The following is a 22872-nucleotide window of genomic DNA, read 5'->3' as shown; positions in this document are numbered from 1 at the left end:
AATGTTCGGCCAATGGCAGCGAGCGACGAGTTCTTACAGTCACATTTAGACATTTAGCTGATGGCGGGTTGTCATTTTGCTCAAGGACACCTTGGCAGGACACGTAGGCTGTTAGCAGTGATTGAATCTTTTCAATGGAGGATAGTAAAACTAACTACAGTACTTTTCATCTGCCTTCCTTGTGCCGACAGTAAATCAATCCTGGAGGGAGAAGAAATAATAATTCCATCTTTCTTCTTGGTCACTGACAAGGCCCGCTAATCAAATTAGCCTTAATTGAATCTGATTTGATGTCATTCATTTGCTAACCAGCCAGGCGTTGCATTTCAACGTCTCAGTGGAAGAGAATAATTCACTGTGATCTAGAACGGAGCCTTTGATTTGAAATGATGAAAAGTGCTACAAACGGTTCATAAAAATGTGGCCGTACACGGAAAGCTACAACAACTACAGCAGGTTAGTAAGGGATTAGATGCAAGCTTTGTTTTCTCAGATCCTGTGGTGTAGTACATCTGTATCAGCCCGCAGGCCCATGGGAGCCTCTGCTGGCCAACACAACCACTGTTTGAAACAAGCCGATTCAGGAGGCTCTCCCTTAGGCCAAGGAAAATGGATATTGATCTGGAGCCATGACTAAATGGATTAAATTACAGAGTAGTGTTGGTAGCAGGGAGCAGAGAGAAGGAGACACGAGGGAGGAGGAGGAAAGGAGGTGGAAGACATGGAGGGAGGGACAAAAGGGAGGAGGAAAAGGGAGCATTGACAGTCTACCAAAATCTTTGCATTGCAGACTGCTCTTTCTCAGCCACACTTTGAATCAATAGCCCACCCAGCAGCCCTGTGCAATCATCCCCCAGACTCCCCAGCACCATCCTGGTCCTCATGCAGTTATGAGCCAATTGGCTTTGGAGGAATTGCTAGTCAGGGGATTATCATTTTCCATTCAACCAAGGCTGTTGAGTGGTAAGGCCGCCAACTGCATGCTGGGAGCAAAAGAAGATGCATCATCATGAATACAGAACCCGCATGACCCTGCAGACAGCGTAAACCTGGGCGAGTCCGGCCGACCGTCAGTCACAGTCCAACCTGTTTAGAATAAACAGTAAATCAATCAGCAGTCCTCCGTAAGCCCGGCCGCTTCCCCGGCCTTGCTGGTGTGTTCTGTGGGGGCTGCAGAGAATAGCTTTCTGAGTGCCTCTCCTGTGAGCTCTGAGTGTTGATATTCATGACATTAATGCGTTCACTTGTGACGGGAATATCAAAGAGGGAGAGAGTGAACTACACTGTAAAAAAGGAAAAAAGTTGAGAAAATGTGCAATTTCAATGCAGCGCACCTCAAGAGTGTCGAGTGTCACAGTTTAGCCCAGTTACTCAAAGCAGCGATCGAGCTCGTAGTAATGAACCCACAGAGAATTATAACCTGACGCCGTTCAACTCTGCAGAGCTTAACAGCAGCTCGCAGCTCATTTCTTTGGTTTCCCAGGCCTGGAACTATATTGTTCTTTTCATCACTCTCATAGCACAACATTGAGCTGTTTTCAGCTAAAAAAAAAACAACAAAACAACAACTGTACAAACCCACTGTACACTATCTGCAAAGTTAGCAACTCAGTGTTGAACAGTGGAGCATTTATCTGCTAAGGATGCTGTTATTTTCCTCAGAGGTTGGTGGAGATGAAAAACAGATTTAAGAGGAGTAAAACCAGGACTTACTTTCGCCAGGTGGATAGAAGTTAAACGCAAATGCTGCTGCATATCTTACGGATGTTTAATTTAAAAAGAGTGTTCAATTATATAAGAGGCCATATGTCAGTTAGTGTTACTCGTCTGCGAATGCAGATTTCAACTTTAACTTTGTATAATTTAGAGCCTTTGTTTCTGTTCACTCAATCCAATCTGCATTTTTACTCATCAAGGATTTTCACTTTCTGTTTCACTGCTAGATTATCATTGACATTTATTATTTCACGTATGTTAAATATGGAAAGAGTGGTGCTTTTGGAAATTCATTTCCTGGCAGATATTATATTATTAATATAATTTGCACTGCAGAGCCTTTAGCTCTACATATTTAGTAGATATCTTCATTATGGTTGGCAGTGTTGTCATTTTGATCACAGAGTAGATCATGTGACTCATGTGACACAAAGTCATAACAATTCTCTATCATGTATCTTTCTGCATATCAGATAAAAGCTGTAACACTAACACAATGCCTGCTGGGAATTGTGTGCTAATAGGATGAAAATGCTTCCATAAAATGTAATGAGAAATAGAACAATCAGATGAACATTTAAAGGATTCATCAAGAGACTGAAATTAAAATTACGAATTATGAATATAAGATAAAAATTTACATTTTGAATTAATTAAGCCAACGAGTTAATGACAACAAATACTCTGAATTAAGATAATTGTTTGACATTTTAAAGTGTGAATGAGTACAAAAAGAGCTGGTTTTCACACATTTATTAAATTCTGAACACGAACAGAGCTTTTAAGACTTTGTAATGAATCTTGAGCTCAAATCTGTAAATTTTCAGCACTCGCTTGTGTTGCAGCAACTATTTGTGTTGTTTTTTATTTGAGAAATGTAGCTAAAGGCCATATTTATGGACCATAGCACCATTAATGGAAATATCAAGATATCGCACAAAGATCACTTTGCCTGCAATAGCTGAAAATATCTGGGGTTTTTTTTTTAGAACCTAATTTTACTCATTTAGCTTTCGAAATCTCTCTCCTTCCCTGTAGTGGATGTTCATGGGCGGTTTTCTTATTGTACGTTTCATTATAATGCGGATTTCTCGTGATTTCCTCAACTCCTGAGCTCTAATCACGTACACACTTTTCACCACTCCACTTCATTCCCTTCAGGGCAACGCTCCACTTCATGGCCAGATTAAATATTCATAAAGACTCTTCCGATTTCAGATGACACCCGGGCATCCGCCTTTGCTCGACATATGCATAAAATGTGCATTAACATGGTTTTATTTCTGTCTCACTGATGTGGAGAGTGGATGTTTATAGGACATTTAATGGAATCCATTTCTTAGAGTGGACAAAAGATTGCATGTAATCTACCAAAGTCTCTTTTGAAGATCGCAATTTACAACATGCATGACTGACAGCTCTTAAAACTTATCTGATGTGATGCACAGCATTGTAACAGTTTGGATTGTCTTTGCAGTGCTTTCCCTCCAGTATGAAAGTATATAAATTATCAAACACAGCGTGAAGCATATGGCTATTGCCCTCAACACATTTCTTTTTTATACATGGCCTAGAAATTTCCTAAACCATAAAGCCACAAAAATATCCTCTGGGAGTGTGAGATACAAAGAAATTTGACAGTCCATGGAAGCACATAATCAGTCACTGCACATCATTCCAGTTTCTCGGTTGCAATTGCAAAAACACGACGACTCTCTAGCTCCATCTGTTGAGACACTTTCCCAACTATAGGCAGACGTTTGTAATACGGAAGGGAGAACGCAGCTAGAGGAGAGCAGTGGAGTTTCGCAAGGCACTGTGGGAGCAAACATCAGCTGAGATCATGATTCACTTGCCGCCACAGATTCTTATGCAAGAGCTGCAATTCTTCAAACATGCTTGACTGAGTAAACTAATGAGGACCAGGTCAAGTTCCTCATTCGTCGAGGGGTAACAACATTAGAAATACCCATCTGTTTTCTCTTATCTGCGTGCATTATTCAGGGGGGATGCTCATCCCAGATGTAGGTACAGCCTGTACGTGTCATGAGTCTATGAAGGAGCCAACACTCTTAAAAAAAAACAAAAAAAACAACAACAACAACAACACACACACACATTAACACCTGCAGGCTGAGAGAAAATGTCACGTCCAGTGAGGAAAACCCCGTGTGGCAGAGCTGGGTTCAGTCCAAGGGCCTTTTACGATGTCCAGCCACAGTGTTCACCTTAACACACTAAACCAGCTTCACAGTTTCAGCTTTGCGTTTCCTAATTCAGGGTAAAAAATGTCAGGCAAGAAAAACATGCATCATGTTTTCTGACTGCTCGAGTATAAACCAACAAAGTGTGACGCAACATTAAACGCTTTGAATTTCAAAAGCCGAACTGGTACAGCTCTGAGCGCATTAGACTCCACTTTCACTTGATCAAGACTCAACACTAATTTTGCTTCTTTCTTTTTTTCTCTTGTGAGTGATGTTGTGTCAAACTTTCATCAAACATGTTCTCCCTTTGTATTTTTTTTTTTTTTTTTTTCAACAGCTCAAAACTGCACCGAGTTGCCGAGTAGAAACTTTAATCTCCAAACCGGAGCAGTTTAACAGCATCCCTTAATCGAAACAGATACATTAAAATACTACCACCTGGTAAAGTTGATGTGCTAAAACTTGTTAGAAAACTGTAGCCTTAAACATCCAGGAGATAAAAAAAATAAAAATTAAAAAAAAAAACATTTCTAAATTGTTTGGACCCCTTGTCACTCTTCTTTTACTAATTCAAAGAAAAATATTCTGGTTTTTAGCATCTCAATGCTCCGCTTTGTTCACCAGCTAGTTGTTAACTTTGTCAAATTGTTTCGTGGTGCGCATGTAATGTACGGTGATTTTTTTTTTTTTAAACTTTAACATTTAGTTTTTTGCTTTCTGGAAACAACGAAATGAACAATTTTTTTTTTTTTTTTTTAAAGTAAAAAAAAAAAAAACAAGCATAAGAGTGACATTGCAGGCTGCATCGCAGTGAGCTGAAAAGACATTGAAATGCTCATTATAGCTGATATAAAATAAAGTCAGGTAATTATTGTCATTTTAATAAGACATTACAAAATACTTTTCAAAAAAAAATAGAAAACCACAATAAAATTCAGTGTACTCAACCAGAAAAATTGCAAAAGATTCAACTTGACTATTCTCTGCAATGACTTTGGCTCCATGTCCCCACATACCTGTAACCCACCCACACAGGTGTTTTCACTTAAGACTGCGTCGCAGGAGCTCGTGTCAGGAGCTCGTGTCAGCCATATGAATTCACAACTCACCCGGTCAACATCGTCAATGGTACACTACGTTATCTGACCTCCCATAATTCAAAGAGGTCAAATCAGCCCGGATAACTAAAAACGCCAGAGGCAGTTCAGGTCAGTTCTTTAAAACATCGAAGAAGCCGCTGATATGAACTACAATCGAAAAGAAACAGGATTGAAATCACGGTTTTATTTGTCAAACCAATGCAAAGTAGTAATAAAAAAAAAAATTTAAAAAAAAAATCAACATTTAAAACCTGAAACAAAGCAAAAATGCAGCAACAAATATTGTCAAATCTAAGAGGCTTTTTCAGTGGGCGGGCTGAACAGTATGTCGGAGTGGGAGGAGATAGTCTAACCTGGACAGGATGTTGTTAAAAAAAAAAAAAAAATTCTGTAAGGGGAGCTGAAATTAACTCTGATGAGGTGAATACTAATAAATACCAGAAAATGAAGTAATTATATAAAAAAAAAAGAAGAAAAAAAAAAGACAATTACAGTCAGGGACTTTTGTTCACGGTTGAAGAAAGGTGGAATCAGCAGTTTAAAAAAGTTGTATTGATAAATCCGAGTGTCGAAACAAGTGTCCTCACTAGACAGCGTCTGTTCATGGCAACAAAGATCGCACAAAGTCCGCCCGGCCTTATCTGTCTGGTCGCATCATGCCCGGTCTCACTGGCATCATCATCGGCCGGGGATGACGCATCATGTGTGGCGGCCCGGGCATCATCTGCATGGGTCCTCCCATCGGTGGCCTCATGCCTCCTAAATGTGACAGCGGAGGGATACGCGGCTTAGCTATTGATTTATGACGACGGCTTTACATAAAGAATCACGTCAGTGCGTTTAAAACTTGACAAGTCATTTAGAACAACCTCGTTAGGATCGTACTCCTCACATATTAACTAGGCCACTGCGGCATGAAAATATCTAGTTCGACTTAAGTCTGTCACGGTAACAGCTGTAACTCGCAATCATTTTAATTGTCTATTTATTATGTAATCGATAGGGCAAAAGAAAACAGTAATCACAGTTTAGCAGAGCCGACGCTAACAACGGTCTAAAATCCGAAGATGTGAAATTTACAATAGCCGCGTTTACGTGGAGCCTAATATTCTGATTTAAAAACGGTTTCATAGCTCAAACAGAATAAAAACGCTCCACATAAGCACCTCAATCACGACACGGGACCAGACCGACTGAAATTTTAATCAGTTGCAGATTCCTCATTTAAACCTTTTCATAAAGCGATCAGAGAAAAATTGTACCATGAAAACAACGAAACTATTTACTTCCTGACTGCGTTCTTCCTGCACACAACTTCTGTCTTGATTTAAATGCGAGCGGAGGAACGTTTCTGCTCCACTTAAAAAAAAAAAAAAAAATGCTGTTTTTCTAAGCTGAGCTGGACTCCTGCTGAGTTTGTTTTTGATGCAAACTCTTAAAGAACTGAACTTTTACGCCTGGCCTGTGCTTTTTCTTGATAAGAGAGCCAACACAATAAAGGCAAATACCGCATTAAAACAGATAATAGATGTCTTTCTTATTATTTTACCCCCCCGCCGTTGGTGACGTGGTTGAAGTCAGAGCCAATCGGAGGCAGACTAGGGGTCGGGTTGCAGGTGGGAACAAAAGATAAGACTATCAAAACACGCGATATAAAAATGTAATAAAAATAATCAAAACTTTTTTGCCATTATTGACTAATCATGTCAAAGGTTCAGCACATTAGGATAAAAAAAAAAAAACTTGTGAGGAGAAACCTTTGGAATTGAAGGGGTCTGCTACTGTGGCTTCGAAACAGAATAAAAAAAAAAAAAAAATCCTGATGAACCCTTGTGTGTCATATGAAGTGTTAGCAAAGAGTTCCTCCGTCTGAAATATCTTAAATTCCAAAAGCACTCAGTTTCTACGGGCACTTTCAGATGCGAAGCTGCACAAATTAGGATCTTCAAAGAAACATGTTTCTTACCAGGCCCGCCGGGCATCATCCCATGTGGTGGAGGCCCCATCATGGGCATCATCGGAGGACCACCCATGGGGGGCGTTGGCAGCATCCCTGGGCGAGGAGGACCGCCTGCATTACAAACAGCAAACGTTAAGTATTCAAGTAATGTTGAGACGAGATACGATTCATCAGATTCAAATTGATCATGGAGATTTACATTATATCCTGAGAGCCTAATTTGCATTGAAACACACACACACACGCGTGTGTATTGTGGACAAAAATCATGTGAACTCTACATGTATCAGAAGAGATTCACTTGTGCCAACACGGCCACAAACTCCCGGAGTGTTTCCCAACATGCTGCGTGTCCGCTGCGATCCTGCTGGTCAGTTTGGTGACTTGTCGTTCCTTTCAATCAGCCTTCGCCACGTGTTGTCATTACTTGAGATGATGGCGCTTGACACACGAAATCTTACAGCAGGTTTTTTTTTTTTTAAGTCGATACAATTGCAAATGTGGCTGCAGGATATTGGATCTATGTTTGTTGTCTATTTTGGAAACTTGTTTCTCAAAGTGCCGAGAGCAAGACTCAAGACTCTAATTTGCATCCAGTGGACCTGCTGCTCAATAAAGTCAGTTAATAAAATGTTACAAGAGGTGAGAGGTGAAAAAATGTCCCCCCCCCCGATAGGTTTCTGCTGTTTGCCGCGGTGACCCGTTGATTTGAATTCGCCGTTACTTGTCATCATGCAGAAACCTGCGGCTTCACACGTTTTATTGGCTGGTCGTCCCAATTGAACTCTTCAGCAGACGTTTAAAGAGACAAATATACCGACAGTGTTTCCCGTAAGAATATTTAAATTTAACAATCAAGGACAGTGTCCATGTTGTGGTTACTTAATCAAATTACTCCAGCGCGATGGACTCACCTGGGGGCGGGCCACCGGGGAACGGTGTGGGGGGAATCTTTCCCTGCTGAAACGCAGCCGCTGTTGGGAGAAAAAAAAAAAAAGAAACATTAACACACACACACACACACACACACACACACACACACACACACACACACACACACACACACAGACAAATATTGCATGTAAAGTATGAATAATGTACAGAAACACAATCTTGCCATCGTATTTTTACGGTTGGTTAAGAATTTTATTCAAGCTTATTTCATGCTCTAAATGTAGAAAGTACGGAGGGGGGTGGGGGATGGGGTGGGGGGGGGGTTGCAACAGGGTGCGAAATCAAAGCGACGGCCGATATGCTGAAACAACGTGTAGCCTACAATTTTCTTTATTAAATCGGTTTAGTCCGTAAAACAACCCATTTCTCCACATTGGACAACGCTACTCATTAGCTTTGCATCTCGTATGTGGATTAGTGGTTTGTAATCTCAGAGGGGGCCGAAGTAAACTGCACTGTTTAATCGGAGCTTGGATAGCCCACACACACACACACACACACACAAAGTGTGTCATGTGTGGGATATATATATATAACAGGCTTTTATTGTCCACGTCTAACCAGGCTATTAAATATGGAAAAGAAAAAAAATGATACGGTGCCCACAATCTGAGAGCGAACGGCTGACCGCACAACCAAAGAAATCGTCGGTCGGTTTACCGCACGCATGATATGAATCTTACAGATTTTATGATATCTCGAGCAGGTCGAGAAGCCCTCGAGCTGAACCTTAAAAGAAATCCCCCTCTGCACAAAAGACGGCAGAACGGTTATTGGCTTACTTGTTTTGTCGATCAGGCTCTGAGCCTGCTCCTCCATCCATTTCTGGTAGTAATCTTTCACATTTTCTTTGTGTTTTCGGCCGCTGCAGTGGGTCTTCCTCACCGACGGCTTGAGACAGAAACGGAAAAGAATCACGGGGGATTAATGAAGAGTAAAATAAACAACACGTTTTTGGTTGTTTTTTTTTTAACAAATTTGATCAGACACAAACGCAACTTACCGAATCGTGTGTGAGATAGGTGTCACAGTAGTCACAGTAAAACCTAAAAAGAAAAGAAAAAGAGTGAGAGGGGGGCGGGAAAACAAAACAAAACAAAAATCTAGAGCTGTAAACCTGAGCTGACCAATAACATCATACTTTTGTGCAGAACTTTAATACAAATCATTTCTAAAACAGGATTGCTCAGAAAATGAACTGCATTCATGATCGTGCAGATTTAAGTTGCCACGAAATAAATTAAAAAGTCATATTTATTTTACTAGTTGTTGTTTTTTTTGTGCATTTTATCAAAGTAAAAGAATAACTAATTTTGTTAGGATTATTAGGTCTTCAATCCTCCTGCTTCCTTTGCTACTTATTTGATTGTGATGCGTTGATCTTTGCAGATGCAGCCACTTTACAACATTGTGGTCCCAGTTACGACGTTCACCTTTGGGAGGTAAAACGATGTTAGTCCGCGTTAACCACAGGTCGTTTTATAACTTCACCCCACAGCCATATTAAACCAGTCTTATTCTTGGGAAGAAAAAAAAAAAAACCTGGAATAATTGTTTTTAATTGCGGGTTAAAGTATAAATGGAGGTTCGCTCCAGAGATTAGTCGCAGCCCGAACAAAACCCGGTCAGATACATTTGTTTTCAGACTTTAGCGAACCGCCACTCGTCACTTAACACAAGTATAAACGATGAATAGCTTTGTTGAACGATTGTGGCGTAATATTTTTGCAGTAAAAAAAAAAACAATTATACGTTCACGTACTTCGGCATGGTTCTCCGTAACCGCCTTCGGTAGCGCGATTCCGGCGTTCCCAAGAAATGTTCCGACCAGATACAAAGACCAACTCACCATTTGTTCCGCCTCGTAGTTTAAAATGGTTTTGTACTCGTTTTAGTCTTTATGAGACACGATGATTCAGTCAGAAATAATCCACTTTACGAAACTGGTTAGTTTACTCAATTCTACTTTTTTAACAGTTAAGAACGTATTGCTTGAACGATTTAGTGTCTTTTAATGACACATATAACTTATCGATGTTAAAAAAAAATCTGTCCCTTTTGCAGATACCTTCCATGATTGTATTACTGATTTATTAAATAGTCCATTACAAGTAAACTCCCGCAGTCATAATTTTACCTAAGTAGAGGTATAGTATTATTTGCTAAATTAACTCAAAGTATTCATAAAAGTGCTCCTTGGCCAACACAGTGGCCTTATGTCAGACTGCCATAATATTGGGCTTTTATCGATGTACGGATATCAACATATAAACTATTTTGGACTTTTAATTCATTTATCATACAGGTATTTTGGAACATAGCATTAGCTAATTATACAATTAAGAATATGACTGAAATATAATGTATTCCACCATGCCATCGTATTAACTAGTTTAATTTATTGTTTGTTATCTCTGTGTATTTATGTGGCCCTAAAGCTGCATGTTTCTGGTCTGCAGTTGCCGGCGCGACTATCATACCCAATGGTTAATATCCCCTGTGTCTCGCTGCTATTCTTTCCTCTCTCTCTCTCTGCAGATGGCTTGCCACCTGCGGGTCTGGTCCTGTCTGAGGGAGTTTTTACTCCCAGATATTTATTATGGTGGAATTGTTCAATTGTTGGGCTGCTTTCTCACACTTTACAGTGTCAAGAGCCCTTATGTGCCTTCTGTCATGATTTGGCGCTATATAGATAACATTTTATTGATTTGATTTAAATTATTCAAAAACAAATTGCTTCATAAAAACTACATCTATAAAAAGTATGTTAGAGTTATTCAGCATTATGAGTTGTGCAAATTATATGTACAATATCAAAGCTTCGATGTGTGTACACGTGTGTCACTGAGCTGCAAATCACAACTCGGATGTCATTCTTGTGCTGAAACATATTTAATATGAATCCTGGACTTAAGGCTCAGAATCTGTAATACATCATTAGCTATATCTCTTGGGCACACATACACATATGCACTAACATGCACTGAGGACAGTTTTTTTTAAGTACAGTCTGATACAATTACCCTCCAATAACTCATACCTTCATAAGGATTATAATTTCCAGTTTTTGTTCAAGGACGTTCACGTTTTAGTTCTCCCAGTCATAGTCACTGTCAAATTCAAAGGAGCTCTAAACCAGGTGTGTACATGGTCAATGGTGCTATTTCAGTCTGTGAAAAAAGGTGTATATTATTGCATGCCTTAGGTTAAGTTAGTCATTTTCTGCTGAATTTGGTTGTGTTACACTGGGAGGTTATTCTAATTATCTCCTTGGTCTATCAAAGCTAATATAAATGGGGTTTACAAATTGTTACAAATTCCCCTGAGTCATGGATGGACTATGAAACAATGGGCCCCTGAGCACAGACATGTAAAAGGACACTTGTCCCACAAAGGAGGACAAGACACAAGACAGTAAACTGAAAGCCATGCAGACAAGATGTGGGGCTGTGGTCTCCAATTGTGCATCTGCATTTTGCATCTCTTTATTGTCCGTTTGTGTTAATTGTTTTTGTCAATCTTTTGTCTAATTGTGATTGTAATGCATCTATTTGTAGTTATTCTGTGTCTCTTTGTGTTTATTTAGCATCTCTTTTATTTGTTTTGTTTCCATACTTGTCATTTTTGGATCTCTTTATGATCATTTGCATTTAATTTTGTATCACCTTTTGGTTGTTTTTGCATCTTTTAGCCAATCTGTGTTTCTTTGAGGTCATTTTTTTTTGTTGCTGGGCCCCTTGAAATGTGCTCAATAAAATCTTTGAATGCCCTCAGCATTAAACGAGATTGGATTTAGCTAGATATACATATAAACTGACAGCTCATTTTAAATTTGTCCTTTGTTGTAGCACATAATAGTGGTTGGTTTGGTTTCTTGGTTTGTTTGTATTCTTGGTTTGTTTGTACATAATATATATAGATATATACTATACTGTATATATATGTTGACTGTGTTTCTTGGTTTGTTTGTATATAATATATATATAGATATATAATGTACTGTATATACTGTGCATTTTATATTTTTTACTGCTATTTACTGCTATTTTATTGCTTTTCTATTATTCTATTCTATTCTATTATTTTATTCTATTATTTCTATTATTATCTTATTGCTTCTGTATGCTGCTGAAGCGAAAAAATGTCCCCTCTGGGATTAATAAAGTAAATACCTACCTACCTACCTACCTAATAAAGGTACAAAAAAAATAAATAAAACAATACAGCATGGTTTAAATACTAGTTTTAGAGGATATTTGTATTTTTGTGTCCAAAATAATAGAATCGTTCTGACGGGGGGGAAAAAAAAACCAAACCTATTTTAAATCATGTGTAATTATTATAATCTTTTAATTGAGCTGGTGGCACCGTTGGTACCGAGCAGAAAACACGAGCAGCGTGTGTTTCATTGATAAACCAATGAAAACGAGGCTACAAATAGCAACAGATGACGTCGACGCCCACGAAGTGATTGGCGAAGGTGACGCGCGCGCTGTTGCGACGTCAAACATCGTCCCCCTCCAGTCGTGCCATGCGCACTGACGGTTGTTGTTGTTGAGCTTGGTTGTTATGGCTGGACAAGGCCTCGGAACCAACTGAGAGTAAAAAAAAAAAACCTCCCCCTCCTCCCCCTTCCCCGTACCACCCCGTCTCCGCAACGGGACACCCGCCACCCATGGAGGGCACGGACATGGACGTGGACGCGGAGCTCATGCAGAAGTTCAGCTGCATGGGCACTACGGACAAGGACGTCCTCATTTCGGAGTTTCAGAGGCTGCTGGGCTTTCAGCTCAACCCGGCCGGCTGCGCCTTCTTCCTGGACATGACCAACTGGTGAGCGCGGGGATGTGGGAGGGCCTGTTGGTCCGGGGACGGAAACACGACGCTAACCGAGGCAGACACACACACACACACACACACACGGTGCTACGTTAGTGACGTTCATCTCCCTCCCCCTCCCCCCCCCCCCCCCCCAAAAAAAAAGCCGAGGTCGTCATTTTCATCCTTCCCACATGGGGGGAAACGGCAGTTAACTCCCAACGGTCGGCTAAATGGCGAACGGAAGTGAAACGGTAAAGTTACCAATAAGGTTGCCTAAATGCTAACGAGCTATCAGGCTAATTTTAAGCACAGAAGGGGGGAGGAGGAGGAGGAGGGAGGGGGGGGGGGGGGGGGGGAGGAGGAGAACCGGGAACCGGGAACCCTCGGTGTCGATTATCTGTCGTTGTTACATAACGGCGCACGAAGCCAGTTAAAACCCATGCTCTCTTCGGGAAGCCACAACTCGACACGGAGCCAGTCGCTTTTCACGTTTAGTCTGATGACGTAACCAGTCGTGATCTATCAATGGCCGACAACAAGTGGTCTTGATCAGAAACGCATTTGTGCTTCTTTTTTTTTTTAAATTTTTATTTATTTATTTTATATCGTTGATCAACAGTCGACGGGCCTTGATCTCATTAAATCTAGTTAAAATTAAAAAATTTAAAAAAAAAATCCGCCCAAAAAGAAATCACACGATCTCTTGTTTTGAGCGTGTAATCTAGTGGAAAGATGACATCACGTGACAGTTGTTGTGATTTAGCCACAGAATACAGTTTTAAGAAATATTTAGGACAGTCCTGAGTTTGCAGCTCATTAAAATGAGCAGAGTTTGTAATCCACCTGGATCCTGATTCATTTGTTTTCTTTCACTTGGTTAATCAGGAGCTGCCCTGTTTATGAAAACAAATGTATGTAAGGTGTATAAGGCCAATTTAAGCACATTTAATTTAATGCCAGCCATGTCGACGGGATTTTCTCAATTTGAAGACTATACGTGTATCGTAACAAAGTCTTCGTAACAAACTGGAGAGGTGGGATTGCACAAATGTGGATGTTAAAACTCTTGAATACTTTTAATGAAAATTCACTTCATCAATTACCTGGACGAGCAGAGATTGAGAACGTATGACACATTTTACACACAACTACTCCAATCGCACATTAACGCGTAATTATAAAACGATCAGTCCACCACCTTTTATGGAAGTACAATTTTAACCTGTGTTGATACCCCTTAAAATATCTGGCATTTGCTGCAAACCGGCATCGGGAGGTTGTCAGATGGTTGGTGATTCCATCGCCAGCTCCTCCCCCCACATGCATAAGTGTCCCCCAGCAAGACAATGAACCCTAAAGGTGGTCTACCATCAGTGAATGTGCTCCTGATGGCAGCACACATGGTGATCCGTCTCATTTGCGTGTGAATGGGTGAATGGGAAAACCATGTTAAAGCACTTTGAGACCGAAAGGTGATAAGGCGCTATACAAGTACAGACCATTTACCATTTACCATATTTGCTCTTGTTCCCTCCCCCTCCCCCCCGAGGAATTCAAGCTTTATAAGCTTGTTCAAAAATGCAGATAACAATTTGGCAGAGCCCGAGCTGCCTATTTTAATACCTGATTGATACTGGTTTTTCTGGGCTGATGCTGCTATACGGAAATAAAATTAATAGTCCGATATTGAAATATCAACCAAAATCTGGTTATCAAACACTTGTGACAAAGATATGTAATGGAGGTGGAATATTTTATAATTTAGCAGGAAGTCTAAAAAAGGAAAAATTATATCGGTGTATTTCAAACATTGAACTTCATTATAAATGACTATAAGTGGGGGGGAAAAACCACCCGTGGAACAGTTTATAAATTACCCCAAATATCTATTTTTCTGCAGGATGTATGGTAAAAAAAAAAAAAAAAAGTTTTCATATTAGAGGAGATGTATGCCAATACCAATACATGTGTGATCGATGTCAGTCGGCCGATAAACGGCCAACCGTTAAGTCGGGCTCTTGATGTTATGGTATATTGTAGCGTTAACATTTAAAAATTCATAGACAGGATGGCCGCGGTCATCTCGTCCCTCGATAACACCATGCTGTTGGTTTTGTGTCGGCACAGGAACCTGCAGGCTGCTATTGGCGCATATTATGACTTTGAAAGTCCCAATGTCAACACACCATCCATGTCCTTTGTTGAAGACGTGACAATTGGGGAAGGAGAGTCTGTCCCTCCAGATACACCGTTCACAAAGACCTGGAGGATACAAAACACAGGTATATGTCACCCCCCTAGATAAATAGCCTTTCTAACGCTGAATGTAACCGGCACCGTAAGACTGACTTCATGTTTGTGTATTGCAGGTGCGGAGTTGTGGCCACCTGGAGTTTGCCTCAAGTACATTGGTGGGGATCAGTTTGGGCATGTAAACACGGTTATGGTGAAGTCTCTAGATCCCCAGGAAATAACAGACGTGAGCGTGCAGATGCGAAGTCCCACAGCTCCTGGCATGTACCAGGGCCAGTGGAGGATGTGTACAGCCACAGGATTATTCTACGGAGGTAGGAAAAGCCTTTATTGATATAGATATATTAAGTCAATTTATTCTGCCAAGACTTAACTGTAATTTTCAGTATATGTTGATCTGTTGAATTCTTGTGAAATTTTTCCCGTGCCCGTTTGTTTTCTCCACAGATGTAATCTGGGTGATTCTTAGTGTCGAAGTCGGAGGTCTCCTCGGCGTCACCCAGCAGCTGTCATCCTTTGAGACAGAATTCAACACCCAACCGCAGCGCAATGTGCAGAGAGACTTCAACCCCTTTGCCTCACCACAGAAGAACAAGCACGATGCCACTGACAACAGCTTCAAAGATCCTGGTGGAGCCTGGGAACACACGCAAGAGCCAATCCAGCCAGATCAGAACGGACTGTCTCATAATGCTGTAAATAGGGCGTCAAACGGTCTCCAAACCAATCTTTCCGTGGTGACTTATGGCCAGGTATGTACACATATACGCAAGAGGTTTTTAAACGTCATAAATCTACTCTCAACTTCATACCTACGTCACTGCACTCATAAGTAGCCTTTTTCTCCTTTACATGTTTTGCGATCACGTTTTCATGAAACTCGGACCAACAGTGGGACATTCACCCTTCTTTTTTTTTATATGTGGTATATCAAAAGGCTGTTTAAGGGTTGACCCCCCCCCCCCCAATCAGGTTAAATAATTGATTTGAGGTTTGAGGAGCATTTGTTTGAAGTCGTACCGGTCAAAACTTGCGCGCAGTTCAGTAGGGAAGGCGTGAGTTTATTCATCGTTAAAGCTACATGTATGCGAAGCGTACGCAGAACATACTGTATCATCAAAGTTAAAGATTGGTTTACAATCCCTTTACAAACACAACTCAAACCACAAACAGTGTTGCACTCTGACACTGAAACCTTTTAATTTTAAAATGGGACATTAAAAAAAAAAAAAAAAGTACTTATCTTTTCACGTCTATTTTCATTTTCACCAGCTGCAGCATAAAGCATCAAGTAGCCCCGGTGGTCATTCTAGTGTGCCAAATGTCCATGTCTACTCATTTTCTCTCTTCATAAAGCTTTAAAGGTAGTGCTTCTTAATTTTTGTGAAGTTTGAGAGTTAACACCTGTAAAATTAGGAAACTCTCTGGAATCATTTCAATCAAGAGCGTTACTCTGTTTTCGTACAGTAGTCTTATATAGCTCCTTATATGTGTTCTAGCATTTTTTTAAAAACCACCACATGGACACGTTAATAGGATTAAAAACTGGAATTTCTTTAGATGGCGTCTTTGATTAAAAAAAAAAAAAAAAACTGCTTATTTACAAACATACCTTGTCCCTGTCAAAAATATAGGTCAAGGAAAGTTGAAGTTTGTTTCTTGAATTTAGATGTAAATGAAGGAAGAAAACAGAAATGAAGAACTGATATGAAAGAATGAATTTCAGTCGGACTGTACAGTTTAGGACATCGTGTCACCGGCTGGTTTTGCGAGAACTGAAAAGTCGAAACCAAAATTCTGAAAACATGACGGTAGTTTTCTACGGTGACCGAAGGCGACGCGGCAACAGATCTGCTGCGATTTGTAGAAAGGGAAGGGGGGAAAAAAAAAAAAAAAAAGCAACATTCATGGATGGAAACATTCAGCGTTTTTGAGTCTTAAGGATCAGGGACACGTTTTAGAGGATCGGTGTCAGAGCATTTGAAACGAAAGGAGGAAACACTTCAAACTTATCTGAGCAGCTCAAGAGACGGACATCCAGATCTGAACGCAGAAGTCGAGGTGAGCGAGTTTCAGCTGCGAAAAACGTCACATCGACAACACGTCGTCGCGATGTTCCCCTTCTGAAATGTTTACCGTTGTTTGTGAACTGCGACGGTTGCTCGTGCTGCAGCAACGCGCCACACAAAATGTTTCCCGGAGGCTCGCGACGTTAGAAGGCCGCTGTCGTCGTTCAGCCGGTCGGCACGCTGCGCTCGCGTTGTCGGCACGCTGCGTGTTCGGCAGCGTCTTTTTCTTTCTTTGTTTGGCACCTGGTAACTTGCACCGACTGTTTGTTCACAGTATCAGCATGAGGAGGATGTTGAGCAGAAGAAACTAGACGCATCCAGAGCTTTTGATAGGGACGAAAAGACATTGGAAAAGCTCACATGAAGGAAGGATAAGTGAGTTTTATAACTGTGTTGTTGCTACTTGCCGATGCTTTCTGAAATATTTGATAAGGTTATTTTTTTTTCTTTTTCCGGGGGGTATTTCAGGCAGCAGGGCGCTGCGGTACAGATGCTCTTCCACTATTTTTTTTTTTTTTTTTTTTTTTAAGATAAGAGCAATGTATCTTTTATAACTGGAAGGCTCCCACTCTTGTTAATAATAATAAATCAAATTAATAATGATAAATAATAATAAACTTTATTTGCAGTGTTTGACATAAAAATACATATAAAGGAATGTTAAAAATATAGAAAAGAAATGAGATGCATAAGAACGGATCAAATTAAACACGAATAGAGTTCAAATAAGCAATATCCATTTTAAAGGCGCGGTTGTTCAAAGTGCAGGCAAGTGTAAAAATCTAATTTTTTTTCTAGTAGAAGTGTTCAGTAGGTATTTCCTCTTCTTTTTTTTCTGTTAATTCATGGGTTTTGTTTCCTAGTGGGTAGTTATCATTTCTTATTGATTCACCTGCATAAAAGTTTGTTGTTAGAACTTCTTTTAAACTAAGTTCTTCTGATGTCTCAGTGTGGTGACTCACTTGCTTAATTGAATGTCTCAGTTGGAGCCACATCATTGTCCTGTTATACAGTGGTATCACTTCATACCCATCATAGTATCCACAGTTTGACTTTACAAGCTCTCCTGGTTAGACTGGACTGTTCAGAACCATTTAGCTTTGTTAAGCAGTCGGGGCATTTAACCGAGTTAGCATTTCAAAAGACATTGACTGAGTGGCTTCCTACGAGCGCTGCAGGTTTCGTTACTGCCCTGAAACTGAAGGTAAGAACAGAAATACCGCAGCCTGAAGTTTGCATCCTGCCGTGTTGTAATAAAAACCCTTTGATATACGCTGATATCCTTTCCCTCATTTTTCCAGGGTATTCATGGACCCTATCCCTTTGGACAGAGCTAGAACGACAAAGACCTCCCCATGGTGGATGATGAGCTTAACACCCTGGGAGTCCTTAAATGCAAATGAATCGGAGGGGGGGGGGAGGAACAGTTGTTTTATATTGACTCATGACAACCCTCCCCCCCGGAAACCGTTGGCCCTTTCCACAGAAACACAAGCAACAGCGAGGTGATGGATTACAATCCGCTACAGTGAAACATCCCACCTGACATCAACACCTGGATTCGCATGTGTGAATGCTTCATTTAAGAGTGCTATAAATCCTTAAAAATAGATACACACGACTATTTTTTATTTCCACTGTAAAACACGCCTATTTAAAGGGGGGAAAAAAACACCCTAAACAATCTGCATATACTTTTGGCAACTGAATACTTTCTCTCTATGGGGTTCCTACCCAGGTCCGGGAATATTTAAAAAAAAATAAAATATCAAAAATCGATAGTGGTCTTTGCCTTTGCCAGTCATTAAAGACCATTGCAAAAGTACTTGAAGAAATCTTCGGCCCTACGATGCGTTTACGTCGGTGTGTTCGGTCGGTTCTGGTGAAGAGTCGCAAGTTAAATCTTGAAAGCGTTCACCTCATCTTGACGACTAAAAATGAATCATTTGGCCACATCAATTTTCAAATTCAGCACCGCAGTACAACCGTTAACTTTGTCTCCGATCACCTTTCGATTTCTGAATATGTCTGAAGTTGGGTTAACTTAAGTTTTATAACTTCCGACAGGTTTGATTTTCTTCATTCAGTCTCTTCGTTCAGCCTTAGTTCTTTATTCTGCATTTCAGTCAGAAAAAACTGGGAACTCGATCTCGAGCCTAATGTGAGATTGTGTGTTCTGTCATGTTTCAAGTATTTTTGTTAATGAAAAATAGTTGTTTTGTTTTTTTTTGGCCGATTCTTTTGACATTGCCACCATGAAAGGTTATTGAGTAACCAATGTTCAAACTCTCAGACTCAAACTGAGCAGTTTTAGAGTTCTTTGACCACCGTTTTTTTTTTTTTTTATTATTTTTTTTTTTTATAATACTTTCACAAATATTTAAAGAATGACGCCTTTAGGATTTAACTTTGATTAGATAATTTTAGAAAAAGTTGAGACGATAACCTAAAAACTGAAGTCACAACGTTTACGAGTTGGTTACAAAACTACATTATCTGAAAAGGTCTTGTCAGAGGCTAGCCGTACAGCGTATTCAACTCCCAAGATATTCAAAGACGATGGGAGATTTTTCGTCACCTTTTACATAGAAAATATTGGTGATGCTTGTGTAGGAACCCCTTTTTCTCCCAAAGACAAAATTCAGAGAGGCGAGACACTAATCTGTTCGGTCATCGAGCCACACAGTCTGCAGGTGCCCGATTCAGACTGCATGGGACAACGTGTGTGTGGGTTTTTTTAGGGTGAGTTTTTGCTTTAAATAGATGCTGAAGTGCAAAAGGATATGAATGAGTTTGAACAAGTGAGGTGTGAGGAAGGGTTGAAAAAAAGCCATCTAAATCTATTTTGCCTGGTGAGTGACTGTAGTTTCTGAGTCCATGTCTACAGTAAGTGTACTAAATATATATATATACATGTATGTGTGCGAGTGTGCGGGTGCCTGCCGTGTGTCCATGTATGTTAAAGATTTCTCTTTGGATTTAACTGACATACAATGGTGTATACTATTTGGGAAAAGGAGGACTTCACACGTAGACGTCTATCGAGAGAGCTTTAATAGGTGCGTACCTCAGAAGTGATTTTGAGTTATTCTGCACCGTTTGGATAAACTAATTGAATAACCTTCAATAATTACCGTTGTTTTATTTATTTGTTGTCTCCCTGTGTAATGCAAATACTAAAAGTCCCATGTACAGCCATCAGGTGGTGCTAATAATCAGATGACCAACTTTGAATTTACTTGACATCATGCTGAGTTATAGTTTGAGTCTGGTAGATGATTTAAACATAGAAATGTAACTGCATTAGCGTTATTAGAACTGGTGTACTGTCACTGCTATATTTGCACAATGCTGTCCGCCACCTCTGATGGGGAAAAGAGGAGATTTTTGACTAATTGTGGATTGTGACGCCAGCATTTCACAGAAAATGTATTTGACTTGTTTGTTCGTTATGGCCTCTTTTTTTTTCTTTTTTTTTTAGTTTTATTTTTTTTTAATTTTCCAAAGTACTAATTATGAAGATTTCATTTTTAAGCACCAGTTTCATAGTTGAACTAACATCTGCTGTTATAAATAAAGATTAATACTTGTGTGTTTTGATGACGTGAATGAGTTTATCTGCTGTTACACCGGAACTTTTATTTATCATGTCCAACAGTGACTTTCATGTATTTTTTGGCTTAAAAATGAAATAGGGAAACGTTGTTGTGAGAACTTCATGATAGTATTACAGTTTTTTCCAAGGAGGTATTGATATCTGAATTTAGCAAACGTTCTCCCGAGTTGTAATTATGAACGTTTGAATGTTATTCATAATATTTCAAGTTTGTTGCCTTTATTATAATGTGTACCGTTTGTAAAAGTCACCAGCATCCTGTGTTGCAGTCCTCCTCCCCAAACAGTATACACTGTTCTGCATTTCTTTTTTTTTTTTGTGGTCACGTCAGGTTTTTCTTCTTCTTCTTCTTCCAGTGTGTGCGTGTGCCTTGCTGGTGTGCGTGTGTGCGTGTGCGTGTGCGGGAGAGACAGATGGCGAGGTGATGGTCTGATATTTGCTGGATTCATTCTCGTTTTAGTTTGTGACTATGTATGGACTTGAGATGGGTGGCATGGTGAGTGGATGAGATGAAAGTTTACATAGTCCTAAAATAGCACATTTATCTGAAGAGATATTGTCAAAATACAGCTTTTTTTTCTCCTGTATCTGTAATTAAGCATTTGTATGAATAAATTAACACTGAAACAATGACTTGAAATTGTCTTTTTTTGGGGACGATTACCAGCTTTGCTTTTTATTATTCTTTTGATAATTCCTCTGTTGCTTTAAATGACACTTGGCTCAGACACTATTTGAATTTGGGCCGTCCGCCCATTGGTAAGAAACGTAACGAGCAGTTTGGACCTGCTGGTGCAACATGCTGACTGTTCCATCGACAGTCAAAGGAAGTACATGCTGTTGCCATTATGGCGCACGAGACGCCGTCAGGAAATCACAGCTGCAGCTGCAGCTTTAGTCTGGAGGTTGCTCACTTTTCCACTCTGGTACAGACTGTAGCATCTCAACAAATATTTTACTATTAAGTCTAGTGTAGACATTCACGGTCCCCAGAGGACCAATCACATGAACTTCTTCTGAAGCGCCACCAGCCGGTTGATGTCTTTGAATTTGACTGAAATATCAAATCTAAGAGGACATTTTTCTTAAATGGGTCGACAGCTATTGCATAAATGGAAATGAAATGTAGTACTCACATTCCTGTGAAATGTAATAACTCACGATGCTGGTGTGATGTATGACCAAATATAAAACAGTCTCATAAGCCTCATATAGGCTACTTTGTATATTAGTGCCTGATGTCGCCCTTTATCATCCTCGTTTTATTGTGTAAATCTGGCTTTTCTATTAGCCAGTGCCCAGTCGCTGTTGAGTGTGTGTGTGTGTGTGTGTGTGTGTGTGTGTGCATTGCCTATGTTTGCCTATGTTTGTTTGTTTTTTTATTCCCTTCATAGACAAATATTCACAAACTAATTAAAAGATAAATGGAATTAAAACTGCAAGCAGTGATATGCCGGCCCTCGCACGCTGCACGTCGGGGAGCCGGCGGGTCGGGGGCCCGGTGGGTCGTTTCATGTTGCCAACAGGGGGCGCTATGACTATGAGGGGATATTAAACGTACAGGTGTCTTCAGGGCGGGACTGTTACATACATACATGTAACGTTTGGAGACGGTCAGTCCATGTACATAAGATTTACAGCAATTTGTAGTTTTATGGCGAGACGCTCGAAATGGCCACCACGCCATGTTTCATGAGTTTTTGCGTATGTTAAAATCGCCAAAAAGGCGATTAATCTTAAGGAACTATAATAATAATAGGGAAGAATAATACCTTGAAAAACAATAGGGCTTTCGCACCGTAATTAAAATACCTTAGGCTTTTCAATTCTGAGTTTTTGATATTCAATCCAAACAAATACTATCACATTTCTCTCATACTGGCACCATTCAGATGACAAACAACCATTTCCATAGCAGTAGTTGACAATAAATAAGACGCATGTCCAAATATTCAAATTCCTCTTGTTTGTTTAGTGACGGCGTGGATTTAACATGAAAGTGTGCGCGACTAAGTATGTGCGTCACTTATAGCCCAGGGAAATCTTCTGTCAGTATTGATGGATTTCTCTTTGACTCGGTCTACAAGTTATTTGTCAGTTTATAATAATAATTTTTAAAAAAGATACAATGCATATGTTGTTTTAAATTTAATAAAAATTAGTTAGATCATACTTT

General features: G+C 40.0%; 2 protein-coding genes across 3 annotated transcripts; one reads left to right on the top strand and one right to left on the bottom strand.

Annotated features, from left to right (window-relative positions):
* Positions 1-5187: 5187 nt before the first annotated feature.
* On the bottom strand, positions 5188-9763 carry snrpc (small nuclear ribonucleoprotein polypeptide C). Its single transcript, XM_069691163.1, has 6 exons — positions 9700-9763; positions 8941-8983; positions 8720-8828; positions 7898-7957; positions 6990-7094; positions 5188-5782 (listed from the first exon to the last, which is right to left on the bottom strand). Exons 1-6 carry the CDS (start codon positions 9705-9707, stop codon positions 5661-5663), a joined length of 447 nt encoding a protein of 148 aa, XP_069547264.1. The 5' UTR covers positions 9708-9763; the 3' UTR covers positions 5188-5660.
* Positions 9764-12473: 2710 nt separating this feature from the next.
* ilrun (inflammation and lipid regulator with UBA-like and NBR1-like domains) lies at positions 12474-21329 on the top strand. 2 transcript variants are annotated; one of them, XM_069691161.1, is made up of 6 exons: positions 12474-12770; positions 14886-15040; positions 15128-15325; positions 15459-15763; positions 17355-17455; positions 18382-21329. In XM_069691161.1, exons 1-5 carry the CDS (start codon positions 12613-12615, stop codon positions 17442-17444), a joined length of 906 nt encoding a protein of 301 aa, XP_069547262.1. In that variant the 5' UTR covers positions 12474-12612; the 3' UTR covers positions 17445-17455; positions 18382-21329. The 2 variants fall into 2 exon arrangements, with proteins under 2 accessions (XP_069547262.1, XP_069547263.1); XM_069691162.1 differs by lacking the exon at positions 17355-17455.
* The last annotated feature ends 1543 nt before the right edge of the window (positions 21330-22872 follow it).

The sequence above is a fragment of the Brachyistius frenatus genome, unplaced genomic scaffold (genome assembly GCF_029030835.1).
Source record: "Brachyistius frenatus isolate BFR_SWC_R1_liver_20210118 unplaced genomic scaffold, ASM2903083v1 Contig_10, whole genome shotgun sequence".
In the NCBI taxonomy this organism is placed as follows: Eukaryota; Metazoa; Chordata; class Actinopteri; family Embiotocidae; genus Brachyistius; species Brachyistius frenatus.
The sequence above is the reverse complement of the archived record's forward strand: the minus strand, read 5'-3'. Positions and strand labels throughout refer to the sequence as shown.

Coding starts and splice junctions, on each gene's coding strand:
- snrpc (XM_069691163.1), bottom strand. Junction 7,958..8,719: donor GAGCCTGATCGACAAAACAA/GTAAGCCAATAA, acceptor TTCTCCCAACAG/CGGCTGCGTTTCAGCAGGGA. Junction 5,783..6,989: donor GATGATGCCCGGCGGGCCTG/GTAAGAAACATG, acceptor TGTCACATTTAG/GAGGCATGAGGCCACCGATG.
- ilrun (XM_069691161.1), top strand. CDS start 12,613: ATGGAGGGCACGGACATGGACGTGGACGCGGAGCTCATGCAGAAGTTC. Junction 12,771..14,885: donor TTCCTGGACATGACCAACTG/GTGAGCGCGGGG, acceptor GTGTCGGCACAG/GAACCTGCAGGCTGCTATTG. Junction 15,326..15,458: donor CACAGGATTATTCTACGGAG/GTAGGAAAAGCC, acceptor TTTTCTCCACAG/ATGTAATCTGGGTGATTCTT.